General features: G+C 42.6%; 1 protein-coding gene across 3 annotated transcripts in view; it reads left to right on the forward strand.

Moving 5' to 3' along the window:
• Window positions 1-3,275: 3,275 nt before the first annotated feature.
• scara5 (scavenger receptor class A, member 5 (putative)) overlaps window positions 3,276-12,779 on the forward strand; it is a 49,713-nt gene continuing 40,209 nt past the window's right edge. For all 3 annotated transcript variants that reach the window (XM_082147957.1, XM_082147958.1, XM_082147959.1), the window contains exons 1-2: window positions 3,276-3,508; window positions 6,691-6,815. In XM_082147957.1, the coding sequence (XP_082004083.1) occupies window positions 6,701-6,815 (115 nt within the window). In that variant the 5' untranslated portion in view covers window positions 3,276-3,508; window positions 6,691-6,700. The remainder of the gene's footprint in view (window positions 3,509-6,690; window positions 6,816-12,779) is intronic.

Raw genomic sequence — 12,779 nt, forward strand, 5'->3', positions numbered from 1 at the left:
ACTGGATTTGTTCCTCAGCACGGGAAATAACTTAATACTCTGTCATTTATAGTCATACAGATAATATGACATCATTCGAAATAGTAAAATGTATATTTTTATTTTTGTACATTCAAAATGACTACAAAATGTCATGCCTTTGAAAAATAAAGAAAACAACATGCTAGAACGTTTTGGTCTCCTTGAACATCTTTCTGGCGCACACCAAAAATGAACCAAAATACAGCGAATAGTCTTGGTGCACCTACTTTTCAAAGTCAACATTTAGATTATTTGAACGAACTTAAATGCTTATATAGGCCTAAGTCACTTTGGAATAAATCACAGCTTGTTTCATGATAAAAAACTTGACTTTAGTTTACTGTCCGGAAAATATGGTAGGTTATAGCAAATTATTTCACGGACCCCCTGGCACTTGAGAACTGCTGGTCTACACCAGTCTATGGTCTACACAGAAGAAAGCCCTGTCTAGGCTCTTCTACGGTACGGTTCGTGTCGAGCCATTAGTCTGGTTGTTTGATGAGAAAAATATGAAATGTAGTAGTTGCAATAAACGCGTTAAGAATCCGTACAACTGCAGCGGAGGACTATTATTCTGCTGTGCGGAACTGAAAGAACTGATGATGGAACAGTTTGATCTTCGGCTGACAAATACGAGGAAAGGGGCGTTTTATTCCCGTACACGTATAGAAATCGAATATTCAAGCTGTTTATAATTTTTTCTACCTGAGAATGAAAAACGTAAAATCAAGCTGAATACTTGTTTTTCGTTTGTTTTTTATTAAAAAACGAAAAAATTACAGTTTTCTCGTTTTTCTACTTTCAATATTAAATAAAAAACAAGTGAATACGGACCTGAATTACCTAATAAACTGTAGGCTATCTGTAATCCTCACTGTGGGGAAGAGACTGTGATTATTCTTATGTGAAAGGCATCAAGCTTGACTTAAACATTATTTTCCTAACTTTGTAAAACAATATACGGACAAAATATATAATATAATTAAAATACATTTCTTTAAAAAATTTAAGCGCAGCTTTTTAATGAAGCAGCAACATATGAGAGATAGGACAGAACAACTAAGGCTATCAATAAACTTCCATTGCGCAAAAGTATTGTAATATGAAAGGCTCAAATAAAGAGCGGCACGGAACGCTTATGCGCATCCCCAGCGCCATATGATGCGCTTGAAGCAACATGGAGTCACAGCGCGCAGCGACAGCACTTCGCAATGAAAAGTTCAAAGCACAAAGAGAAGAGATATTGATGCGTAGTGTTTAATATGTATTTTATATATAGCGTCTTCTCGACATGATGCTATCCAGTATCCACAGGAATCAGCTGCAGTGTTTGAGGTTCAAGTTTTCCCTCGTGTCTGCAAGTGCAATAACCCCGGATTTCCACTAACTGCGGAACTGCTGTGGATCGGCTCCGCTGCGGATCGGCTCCGTGCTCCGCAGTCCTTCAATACCCACCAGGTCCGGATTTGTTGCCGAACGGCTGCGGCCATGACTGACAGCTGAAGTCACGAGGACCCACGAGATCGCGCAAATTCATGTATGATCGCGCGATATAAGTGCTGAATTGCGGCGGAGCTCTCCGGCATCCGGCAAAAATAGAATCTCTGCGAATCTGCTCCGGAGGGCTGAGGATCGCCGGAGTCGGAACATAGCCGTTCCGCAGTCAGTGAAAATACACACATTGACTTTAATGGAAACCTATTGACTCCGCCGCCGTTCCGGAGCGGATCAGAGCGGATCGGATCAAAATTAGGGGTAAGTGGCCGGGCAATATGCTAATGTTTCGTCTTGACGTCACAACGAAACGGCTTATGACTGTTTGAAAAACGATTCATTTCATTGACTCAGAGTCGACTCTTACTTTTGGAAGACAATACCTTTATATACGGTGCACTTTCAGATTTAAAACTTTGCAGGATGTTTTCATTCACTTAGAGCTGTTACACACTACATGAAAGGTAATTTTCAAAAATCCATAATAGGGGCACTTTAATGGAAACTGGTTAGTAAAAAGTGAAGCTGGTAATGCTGTTTGTGGAGATGTTTAATCCTCCTCTGCTGAGATTTTGAGATATTTAAAGTGCCCCATTATACATTTTTGAAAATGACCTTTCATGTAGTGTGTAACAGCTCTAAGTGAATAAAGACATCCTGCAAAGTTTTAAATCTGAAAGTGCACCGTATATAAAGTTATTGTATTTCAAAAGTAAGATTCGACTCTGAGTACACCTACGGTGTAGGAGGCCTCAGGACAGCTGACGTTGTTATGGCAATGGGCATTTTTTTGTTTTCGACGCGCGCGAGTACAAGGTAAACCAATCACAACAGACTAAGCTGTATGGCCAATCAGAGCAGAGTAGCTCGCGGAAAGGAGGGATTTAGAGAGATTTATTCATCTGATGAGTCGTTTGAGAATCATTGAAAAATGTGATGTGCAAATGTATATTATGAGAAAATGAAACAGTTTTTTTTACCTTTGATGCATGTAAACCTGTTGTAGGAGACTCCAAAACAACATTAGGAAACTTTAAAATAGTACAATAACTTTAATGTCTTTTATCTTCAGTTGATTTCATCTAAGGCTGTCACAAGTCAGTTGTGGTTCTTGTGTCTTCAATGATGCTCAATCATCACTCAATTATATTTATGTATATTTGTGGACATCTCAGGTTAAACTTCATGACATTTACCTTTATTTAAGGGAAGAGGCCAGTTTTTTCAGTGGTCTGAATGTCTGTATTTGTAAGAAAATGTCTACGGCTCGTTTTATATAGGCTACAAATTGTGAAATCATTGTTAAATTTGACTGCATTTTCTCTGTAAAAACACATATATTTTTACTGTGCATTTCTTTTGCTTATGTTGAAGCCTAATACATTTGTTCTCTGATAGTGGATACTTTGCAAAGTTTGCCATTATTGTTTCATATGTTTTTGTAGTGTGAAATCTCTATTAAAAACAAACGTCTGAAAAGCAGCACCAGACAGCTGAATTGATACTCAGCTAAATTGATATTATTTCTATGTGAACATATGTTGATATTATTACAATGTGGATATTTTTCTTTTACCTGCAGCATTTCTGGTATTATTCCAAAAAAAAAATAATGCCAATTGTGATATCATGGTGATAAGCTCTCTCGCAATGAGCGCTTTTCTGGTCTGCATGTAGCCTGTGAGGGTCCTAGTCTACCCAATCTGGCAACCCTGGGAAGCACTTTTGTGTGTTTTCCCACATGTGGGAGTCGCATGAAATTGGACACTTTCTTGAGTGCGAAGGACGCTTGACGATGGATTGAGGCAAGAATATATTTGCTCTGTACACAGAATTTACAGAAAAACGTTACGCAGATCTGGTGTCCGTGTAGCGCGACAGCAAAAAAACAAAATAGTTTTAAGCTGACGGATTTTTGCTCTGCTCAGTCTCCACCAGTGAGAGAGCATCGCCTGAACAAGAACCTGCGGCTTTCAGCACCCACTTGACTCCGGTAATGATACAAACAGCTTTTTTCTTGATGATGTCGTTCAGAGCTGACAGGTCGAATTGAGACAGTATAAGATTGTAGAATGTTTTCAAGTGCATTTTGTGTTTATCAGGATAGCTGTCTACTTGTTTTATTCTCGGTATTGTGGAATTGTATTTTCCTGCCTCGTCTGCCTAAAAGTGGTTGTGATCAAAAAAGTTTCTATATTTTTGTTGTCATACAATCATTTACTGCAAGTCTCATATCTACTATGCCAGGGATAGGCAACTCCGGTCCTGGAGGGCCGCTGTCCTGCAGAGTTTAGCTTCAGCCCTGATAAAAACTCACCTGCCTGTATCTATCTAGTAATCCTGAAAACATTGATTGCCTTGTTCAGGTGTGTTTAATTAGGGTTGGAGCTAAACTCTGCAGGTCAGCGGCCCTCCAGGACCGGAGTTGCCTATCCCTGTACTATGCTATTCTACAGCAGATTTGTATTTATTGTCTTGTATATTGGAATGTCACCACTTACAGTCAGATTAAGACTAAAACGGTATTTGTGTGAAGATGTATTGAGGGTGTTGTAAGCAGTTCATGCACCTTGGCAATCTTTGGTTTAACTTAATTCAATTGTGGAGAGTTATTCCATTTTTTTATTTTTTTTAATCTAAAAATACCAAAGTATCTCAACCGAATCTTTCAGGTTAACTACTAGCCACAGCACACAATGGAATCATAAATGTAACGTTTTCTACTAAGTAATGTATGGGATGAGCAAGGCATGGCAGTGTACTGGTTTTTGCGCAATAATTGCTCATTAAAGGGACATACATTATGTTACCATCCTCAACCTTAGCACAAGGCATTTACCCTATAACATAGCTAAGTGAAGTCATTTATCATCAATGATAAACCTGTCCTCTTTTTGAAGTTGCTGTGACGATGATGAAAATATTAACAATTGTGTCATGTTAATTGTGTTATTCATTGTGTTATTTTGCTTTTGGAAACAGAATGCTGCACCAAAAAAAAGTATGCAACTTCTCATATAAGATGCAGTCTGCAATGTAAAGAGACAAATATTGGAGACAGATGTGGGAACTGAAAAAGTGAAAAGGTTTGCAGAGCAGAGAGGTTTGCTCTCTCTTTTTTCTTTTTTTTTGGTCTTTTTTTTTTTTGTCTCCATTATCCAGTAGATTTACAGTAATCTGAGTTGCATAGCAGCCACATGAGCTCACAGTGCTGTCCACGCTTTGTGCCAAACTGTCAGTGTGCACTTGTGTAATCAGAGAGACCAGATAGAGTGCTTTTTAATTACATTTTTAAACTAGGCTCTGTTTGTTTTGTAAGAAGTAAATGGTGGTTACAATGACCATTCAGACAGAAGTAGATTCTTCAAACTTTGACTTTTGTGTGAGCTTTATCCTCATGGAAGCCATGCAGTGATGGAGAATAGTCCAGTTCTCTGGCTTTGGTGGAATTTTTTTCTTGTTACATTATTAAGTTACAATATTCAATATAGAAGACTCTTGATCATAATTCTTAATCACCTTAACCTTGCAGTTTCCCACATCTGGGAATTAAGATTGTGATAATGTTTATACAACGTTATCAACATTTCTAGTGATGCACCAAGCATTTTTTTTTATTAGCAAATTGGTTGATTCCGATATCAAAACTATTCTGAAGACAGTCAGTTCCCGTCAGAGATACATTCATATAAACCCCCACCCCCAATACAATATTTATATTTTTCTTTCTAGATTTCGAGCACAGCGAACAGTGAGATTGCTGTGCCTTGTGCAATATTTTCTCTCCTCTTTGCGTCCGTCTTCAGCGTCTCCTGTCTTTGCCCCGTGTTAACGTCCTGTTTACAGACTTTGTAATATTTCCACACAAACCATTTCTAAACATTTCGTTTTTATAAATTGCCTGTGAGGGTCAGTGAAGCCATACTCATTTCGATGACCTTAATAAATGCTAAATATGAAACTACAGTTTTTAAATAAAAATACACCTAATTGACAAAACACAATCTTTATTGACTAATGCAAAAAAAAAAAAAAAAAAAAAATCATGAGCAATTCCAATGTGTGCTTGTCATGTGAGATACCTATCCACACCTAAAATAAAATATTCCTAAGAAAATAGTAATAAAGTAAAACAAATAATTACACTTATTCTTTTAGCAGGTGCTTTTATTCAAAGTGACTTTACAAATGAGGGACAATGATAACAATCTTATTATCCTAAATGACAGCGATTCGGCTCTATGTCTATTAAACCTTTGACAAGTCACAAGTACGATCACAGTGAACATTCAGATCTGATCCGGAGAGAGCAGTTGTCATGTATAGATATAAAACAGCTTCACAAACAGTCTTTTCAAACACACAGTATTATTATTTCTGTCATACAATAATTCAGATTATTGCAGAAGTACTGGGATAAAAGTTCATAGTTCAGATATAAACAATGATGTCAACAGTAGCTAGGACTAAATCACCTTTTGAAAGTAATATTCTTTTGTTAAAAATGTTACTTTCTGTAAGTGGTAATTAGGCATTTTTTCATCCATTTTTTTCCAAACTGTATAGTATATATAATTTTAACGTGGTGTAGATCACATGTAAACCAAAATCAGATGCTTCTTTATGTGTGATTTTGTACCTTTGTTGATGAACTCTATGTAATAATTACCATTTTCATTGTAGGACACTGTTATTTATGAGAAAGTCAAATGGTACAAACAGTTCTTAAAGTGTAAAGATGGCCAAATTGTATATTAAAATTGTATAAATCTAACTAATCTTCCCTTGTTGGTCACAGCTGCAATGGGTAATCTGTGTTTATGTCTGTTTAGGGTGGGTTTTAATTCTGTTGCCTATAGTCTTCAGTTCGTTTCCATGTTTTTTCATAAATTTTGATTATCATGTGCACTTGTTCATTTCATTGATTAGTTTGTGTGGGTATTTAAGCTCTGCGTTTCTTTCAGTTTTTTTATCTGTTCTCAGTGGTTGTTCTGTTTCAGTTTTTGTAAGTCTAAGTATCCTGAGTATGTTGTTTTGAGAGTTTTGTTAATAAAATCAAAATCTGCTGCAATTAGATATTTTTCTTATCTTTATTTGCAACTAATTTGCCACTGACAACAGCTTGTTCTGTCCTTGAATAATTTATTTTGTTCCATTTGTTTGCCATTTTTGCAGTGGGTTGTGAATGGAGAACAAGGCAATGTATCTGACCACCAACAGTGAAGATAGGGATAACAGCTCATTTTATGAGGAGGGCTACGATGGGATGAATCTATCAAAACTCAACCTATGTGAAGAAGGTTTGTATCTTCTTTACTATTTCTTTATTACCTGCACTGCACACCATCAATCACAGAGTTATTTATGAAATAAACATCTTCTTTGACTGTGTCTACCTCTCTTTGTACAGTTTGTCTATCCGACATCTTTCCATTTTGCTTTTGCTCAAGACAGGTCCTTTCTGTCATATTGTCCCTGAAGATCTCAAAATTCGTCACTCAAATTCTTGAGAAACCTCAATCAGTCCCTGCTATATTTGCTAATTACAGACCAATTTGTATTGTCCTACTTCTCACCAAAGTTTTAGAAAATGTAGTAGCCTCACAGCTGCAGTCTCTCTAAAGGGCCGTACACACCAGGACGAATATCGGCGCGCGTTATTCGCCAGTGTTTTTTAACGCGTTTTTTGTGTTCACACCCAAGCGATTTTTGCTGACGATGAGCCGAGTGAACATGCAAATTCATTCCCTGACATTAGATGGCGCTTAATGTAAAACAGAAATACAATACCACTCCATAACAGTATATACTCTGCAATACCACTCCATAACAGTTCTCTTTTATCAAGATTTTTGTAGTCGCTGTCGCGTTTGTCATATAGTTCTTTATGTTCCGACACCAACGAGACCAGCAGCTCTACATTCATCTTGCCTTGCATCTTCCTCGTCTTATTTCTTCCCGGCAGTGTCTGTCTATGGGCAGTGTAGACGCTACTTGGCGTATATCTTCTTCGCTGTTACGTATGTGTGCTCGGCAAGACCGTTTGGTGTTTGAGCGCCCCCAAGTTGTGTTTTACTGTAACTTCAGAAGCTCCAGACACGTGAGCAAAAGCGCCAATCTCATTGGTCGGATAGTTTTTGACGCGGCGCATCAAACCAAAAAAACGAACCCGAGGCGTTTTAAAAAAAATTACGCTTTTACGCGTGGCGTTTTTTGCGTCGGTGTGCACACTCACATTGGCGCCCTTTGTTTAGTCACGAGGCGTTAAACGTCGGCGAATATCGCGCGCGAATTTCGTCCCGGTGTGTACGGGCCTTAACACTGTCACAACCAGATGCGATTCGATGAGATTTCAGCAACAATTGTCCACAGCCAATCAGAAGAGCGTGTGGGCGGAGTCTCTTTGCAAGCGCACTGCACTCGCAACCAATTAGATAAATGTATAATCAAATTATTTATTCGAACATTATTAAAATATGTACTGAGTGACTTCACTGAATACACTTGACTGTTCACATTGCGTTTGAGTTGATTGTTTGAACCTTTTTGTTTCCTTTAATCCTAAAATCTGAGGTGAATGATCCATTGTCGCTTTCAGAACGGCTTAGAGCTTTCAACATTAAAATGTTAATGCATGCGATTAATTCAAAATTCTTAACACAATGAAATAATTTAACGCAAATACATTCCTGAAGCTTGTGAAATTGCGTCATTACCGTAATTTACATCACGCTGTTAGATGAAATTTCAATTCTAACCCTTTAACCCAATTTCGCTTCTCTGTTTGCAATCAGATCATTTTAAGCAATTAAACTCTGGGTAAGTTTTCAGTCCAATTATCCAGTAAGCGTATTCATTCAGTCAGCCCAAAACAGCGCTAATGTAAAGAAAACCAAGCTGATTACATCAGAGATGGCAGACAGAATAGAGACTCACATTGCGTTTTCAGTGAATTATTAATTCCAGTGTGTTTCGTTTTAAAACAAAGCGTTGTCATATTATGTGATTGTTTCTGAAGAGCACGGGCCCTCATGCATCTCACTGTGTGAAATACAGACTGAACAGAAGGTCAAAACATCCCACCGCTGTATGGCCAGATGATACGCAAACGTACTCGGTTACTAACGTAACCTCGGTTCTCTCTAGAAGAGGGAACGAGTACTTGCGTAAGATATCTTACGCTAGGGGAAAACCTCTTTTCCTCGAGATATTGAAGCCAAAAATGATCCTTAATTTTGCAATAATGTAAAACGCATTGCAGCAGCATGCAGACATGGGCCAGACAGCTCGCGCGCCCATTGGCTGCTCTGCGGCAACTGCACCAGCCTATCGATAGAGGCTCCTCACGTCAGAACCAATGAGCGCCCATTACGTCATGTCCCGCCGAAATCGGGTGGGGCCAGGGCTATAAATACGGCCCAGAGAGGCTGGTTTGGTCAGTTTTTCGTCGCTGAAGCGAATCAGAACATGACGCATGCACGGCAAGATACGCAAGTACTCGTTCCCTCTTCTAGAGAGAACCGAGGTTACGTTAGTAACCGAGTACGTTCTCTTACGAGAGGTCTCTCGTACTTGCGTAAGATATCTTACGCTAGGGGAACACAATGTAAAACGCCGTGCGTGCTTGAGACATAACACTAAAGTCCCAAGGGCAGGTGCCCGGGGCTCATACAGTGCCTAATCACAAGGGACTCACAGAGAATCCGAGAAGAGGGGCTAGAATAGCATCATTCCTGTAATATTGAGCTCTGATAAGAGCATGTTATATCAAGTGTTCCACACAGCCAGGGCGAACTCAGCCTGGACTGGTAAATATGGGGGACTTACGTACTGCCCACAGAAGTATATAGGCGATCAGTGATCGATGCTCTAGCAGTTTCAGCATCCCGAGCCGATAGCATCGGGCGGGCAAAACTGAAAAATTTAACCGAGAGCAACCTAGCTTAAAGCGGGAACCTCGAGGTTATAAAACCTTATAAATGTAGACGGGGAGGCCCAGCCTGCCGCCATACAGATATCTTGCAAGGCAATCCCACTGGACCAAGCCCACGACGAGGCCATGCCTCTTGTGGAGTGCGCTTTGACACCTATCGGGCATTGCAGGCCCTTGGATGTGTAAGCTAGCGCTATAGCATCAACTATCCATCTGGATAGACTCTGTTTTGACGCAGCTAGTCCCTTAGAACGTCCGCTGAACAAAACAAAGAGCTGCTCCGTCTGTCTGAAAACAGATGAGCGAGACACATAGGCTCTTAACGCCCTGACCGGGCAAAGGAAGCCTGCTCCCCCTTCCTCCTCAGATACCGGCAGGGCCGACAGGGAGATAACCTGTGCCCTAAACGGTGTGTTGAGGGATTTAGGAACATATCCGTGCTTTGGTTTGAGTATGACTCTCGAGTCATTCGGCCCAAACTCCATACACGTCGTGCTCACTGAGAGCGCTTGCAAATCCCCTATGCGCTTCACTGAAGCGAGAGCCAGAAGAAACACAAGGGTTTCAGGTCTATTGACCGTATTGGCTCGAATGGGGCACCTTTCATGGCTTCCAGAACCGTGGAAAGGTCCCAAACGGGAACTGAGGGTGGTCTGGGAGGGTTCAGCCTCTTAGCTCCTCTAATGAAGCGAATGACCAGATCGTTCCTTCCTAATGACTGGCCAAGCGGTGGTTCAGCGAACGCTGCTATGGCCGCCACATAAACTTTGAGCGTGGATGGGGTTCTGCCCTTATCCAGAAGCTCTTGTAAAAAAGGAGAGAACCTCCGGCACCCCACAGCGTGAGGGTGAAGTGCCACTCGCTGTACACCAGCTAGTGAACACAGACCATTTTGAGGAATAGAGCCGCCTCGTAGATGGAGCTCTAGCCTGCGTGATCGTGTTTAACACTCCCGCTGGGAGGTTAACGGGTACCCGTTGATGGCCCACACATGTAGGGACCAAAGCTCCGGGCGAGGATGCCAGATCGAGCCGTTCGCCCGCGAGAGGAGATCCCTCCTCACCGGTATCGGCCACGGGGCGGTACTCGTCAGCTGCATCAGGACTGGAAACCAGACTTGGTTTGTCCAAAATGGGGCGACGAGTAGCACTGGGCATCCGCTCTCCCTGATTCGCTCTAACACCTGGGGTAGGAGCGTGACAGGGGGAAACGCATAGAGCGGGCAGCGGGGCCAGACGTGAGCCAGCGCATCCCTGCTCTTGGAGAAGAATTCCTGACAATGAGCGTTCTCTTGAGACGCAAATAGGTCTATTTCCGCTCTGCCAAATGTCCTCCATAGCATTTTGACTGTCTGTGGATGTAAAGACCATTCTCCTGTCGGCAGAACTTTTGTGCTGAGCCCAGACCAGGAGGCGTTCTGTCAGCCTGTGAAGGATTCTGGATCTGATACCTCCTTGGTGATTTATATAAGCCACCACTGACATGTTGTCCGAACGGACCAAGACGTGGTGTCTTTTTATCTGGGGACAAAAGCGCCTCAGCGCGTTGTCGACTGCCATCATTTCCAGGCAGTTTATATGCAGAAGCTTTTCCCGTTCCGACCACTGGCCGAATAACGGTCTGCCCTCGAGCAGCGCTCCCCATCCCGAGGTTGAGGCGTCCGTAGACACCACCTTTACACTCGAGGAAGTCCCCAGGCTTACACCTGACCGGTACCAGTCGGTCACTGTCCAAGGTTTCAGAGCTGCGACGCATTTCTGATCGACCTTGAGGCGCGCGAGACCGGAGGTCCAAGCTCTGCGCGGCGCGCGCTTTCAACCAATACTGCAGCGGGCGCATGCGAAGCAGACCCAGCTGAAGCACTGAGGATGCTGAAGCCATGAGACCCAGCATCCTTTGAAACTTTTTGAGCGGGACTAAAGCGCCGTGGCGAAAAATCTCTGTCATGCGCTGAATACTTAGTCTGCGCTGCGGCGACAGCTGTGCTGTCATAGACAGCGAGTCCAGATCTGTGCCCAGAAAAGATATTTTCTGACGGTGAGTCAGTGAACTCTTTGCCGAATTGACTGTGAGACCTAAATTCTCGAGGTGATCGAGTAATATGGTCCTGTGTTCTATGAGCTCCGACTGTGATCGAGCTAGAACCAGCCAATCGTCCAAATAATTCAGCACTCGTATGCCTCGGAGCCTGAGGGGTGCGAGCGCTGCATCCATGCACATCGTGAATACGCGAGGTGCCAGGGATAGGCCAAATGGCAGGACTGTGTACTGATATGCCTGGCCCTCGAAGGCGAATCTCAAAAATCGCCTGTGACGTGACGCTATTTGTATTTGAAAATAAGCGTCTTTCAGATCTATCGACATGAACCAGTCCCCTTGGCAAATTTGCGAGAGGATTTTCTTGGTCGTGAGCATTCTGAACCGTCGTTTCAGAAGTGCTTTGTTTAGTCGTCTTAGATCTAAAATGGGTCTGAGACCTCCGTCTTTTTTGGGTACCAGAAAATATCTTCTGTACATGCCCCCTTCGCTCTGAGCTTGTGATAGGGGTTCTATAGCCCCTTTGCTCAGTAACTTCGCTATTTCGGCCCGAAGTAGGTGTGCTACTTCCTTTTTCACCGTAGTATCGATTCGCGCCGCTTTGCGTTGCGGGCGTCGACCGAACTGTAGCGAATAGCCTCTTTCTATAATGTCTAGCACCCACTTCGAAACCCCGGGTAGCCTTGCCCATGCGTTTGCACGAATGGCTAGGGGTTGAATGCGAAGCGCGCTCTGGTCGCTCAGCGACAGAGGGGCTTCAGTGTGCTGCAACATAAGCGTCGCGCTTATGACATTTGAGGCAGGGGGCGCGCTGATAACAGCGGGCAGATTGCCCGCGCTCGACTCCTCTGCGGTGGTCAACCGAGAGGGGGAGGGCTGGGCGAGTCCCGTAAGACCTGTCATGTCTATGTGTGAATGTGGGCGTGGGATAGCGGGCACATTTACAACACTGAGAGCATTGTCTGCCTGAGCAGAGCGCATGCATGTTGGTTTCGTTTTACAGAAACCTTGAGACATGCAGAACGTAGTGTTTGTGGGCACTGGGCAGTGGGCACATTTACCACATTTAATGCGCAATCGATCTGGGTCGATTTCATGTGCGCGAGCCCTGTGCGACGGGCTGTGTTTCTGTGTAGGAATGAGCACTGGGCATTTTGTCTACACTCATAACACCATCGGCCGTGGCCGGAACACCAGAAAATACACTCTATGGGATTTATCTGGGTAGCCGTAAAGAGGCGTTTGTGTGCAGGCAAGCGGGCTGTGTCGCCGACTTGTTTACTGCAGAATACAC

The sequence above is a fragment of the Leuciscus leuciscus genome (assembly GCF_965113295.1).
Source record: "Leuciscus leuciscus genome assembly, chromosome: 19".
Lineage (NCBI taxonomy): Eukaryota > Metazoa > Chordata > Actinopteri > Cypriniformes > Leuciscidae > Leuciscus > Leuciscus leuciscus.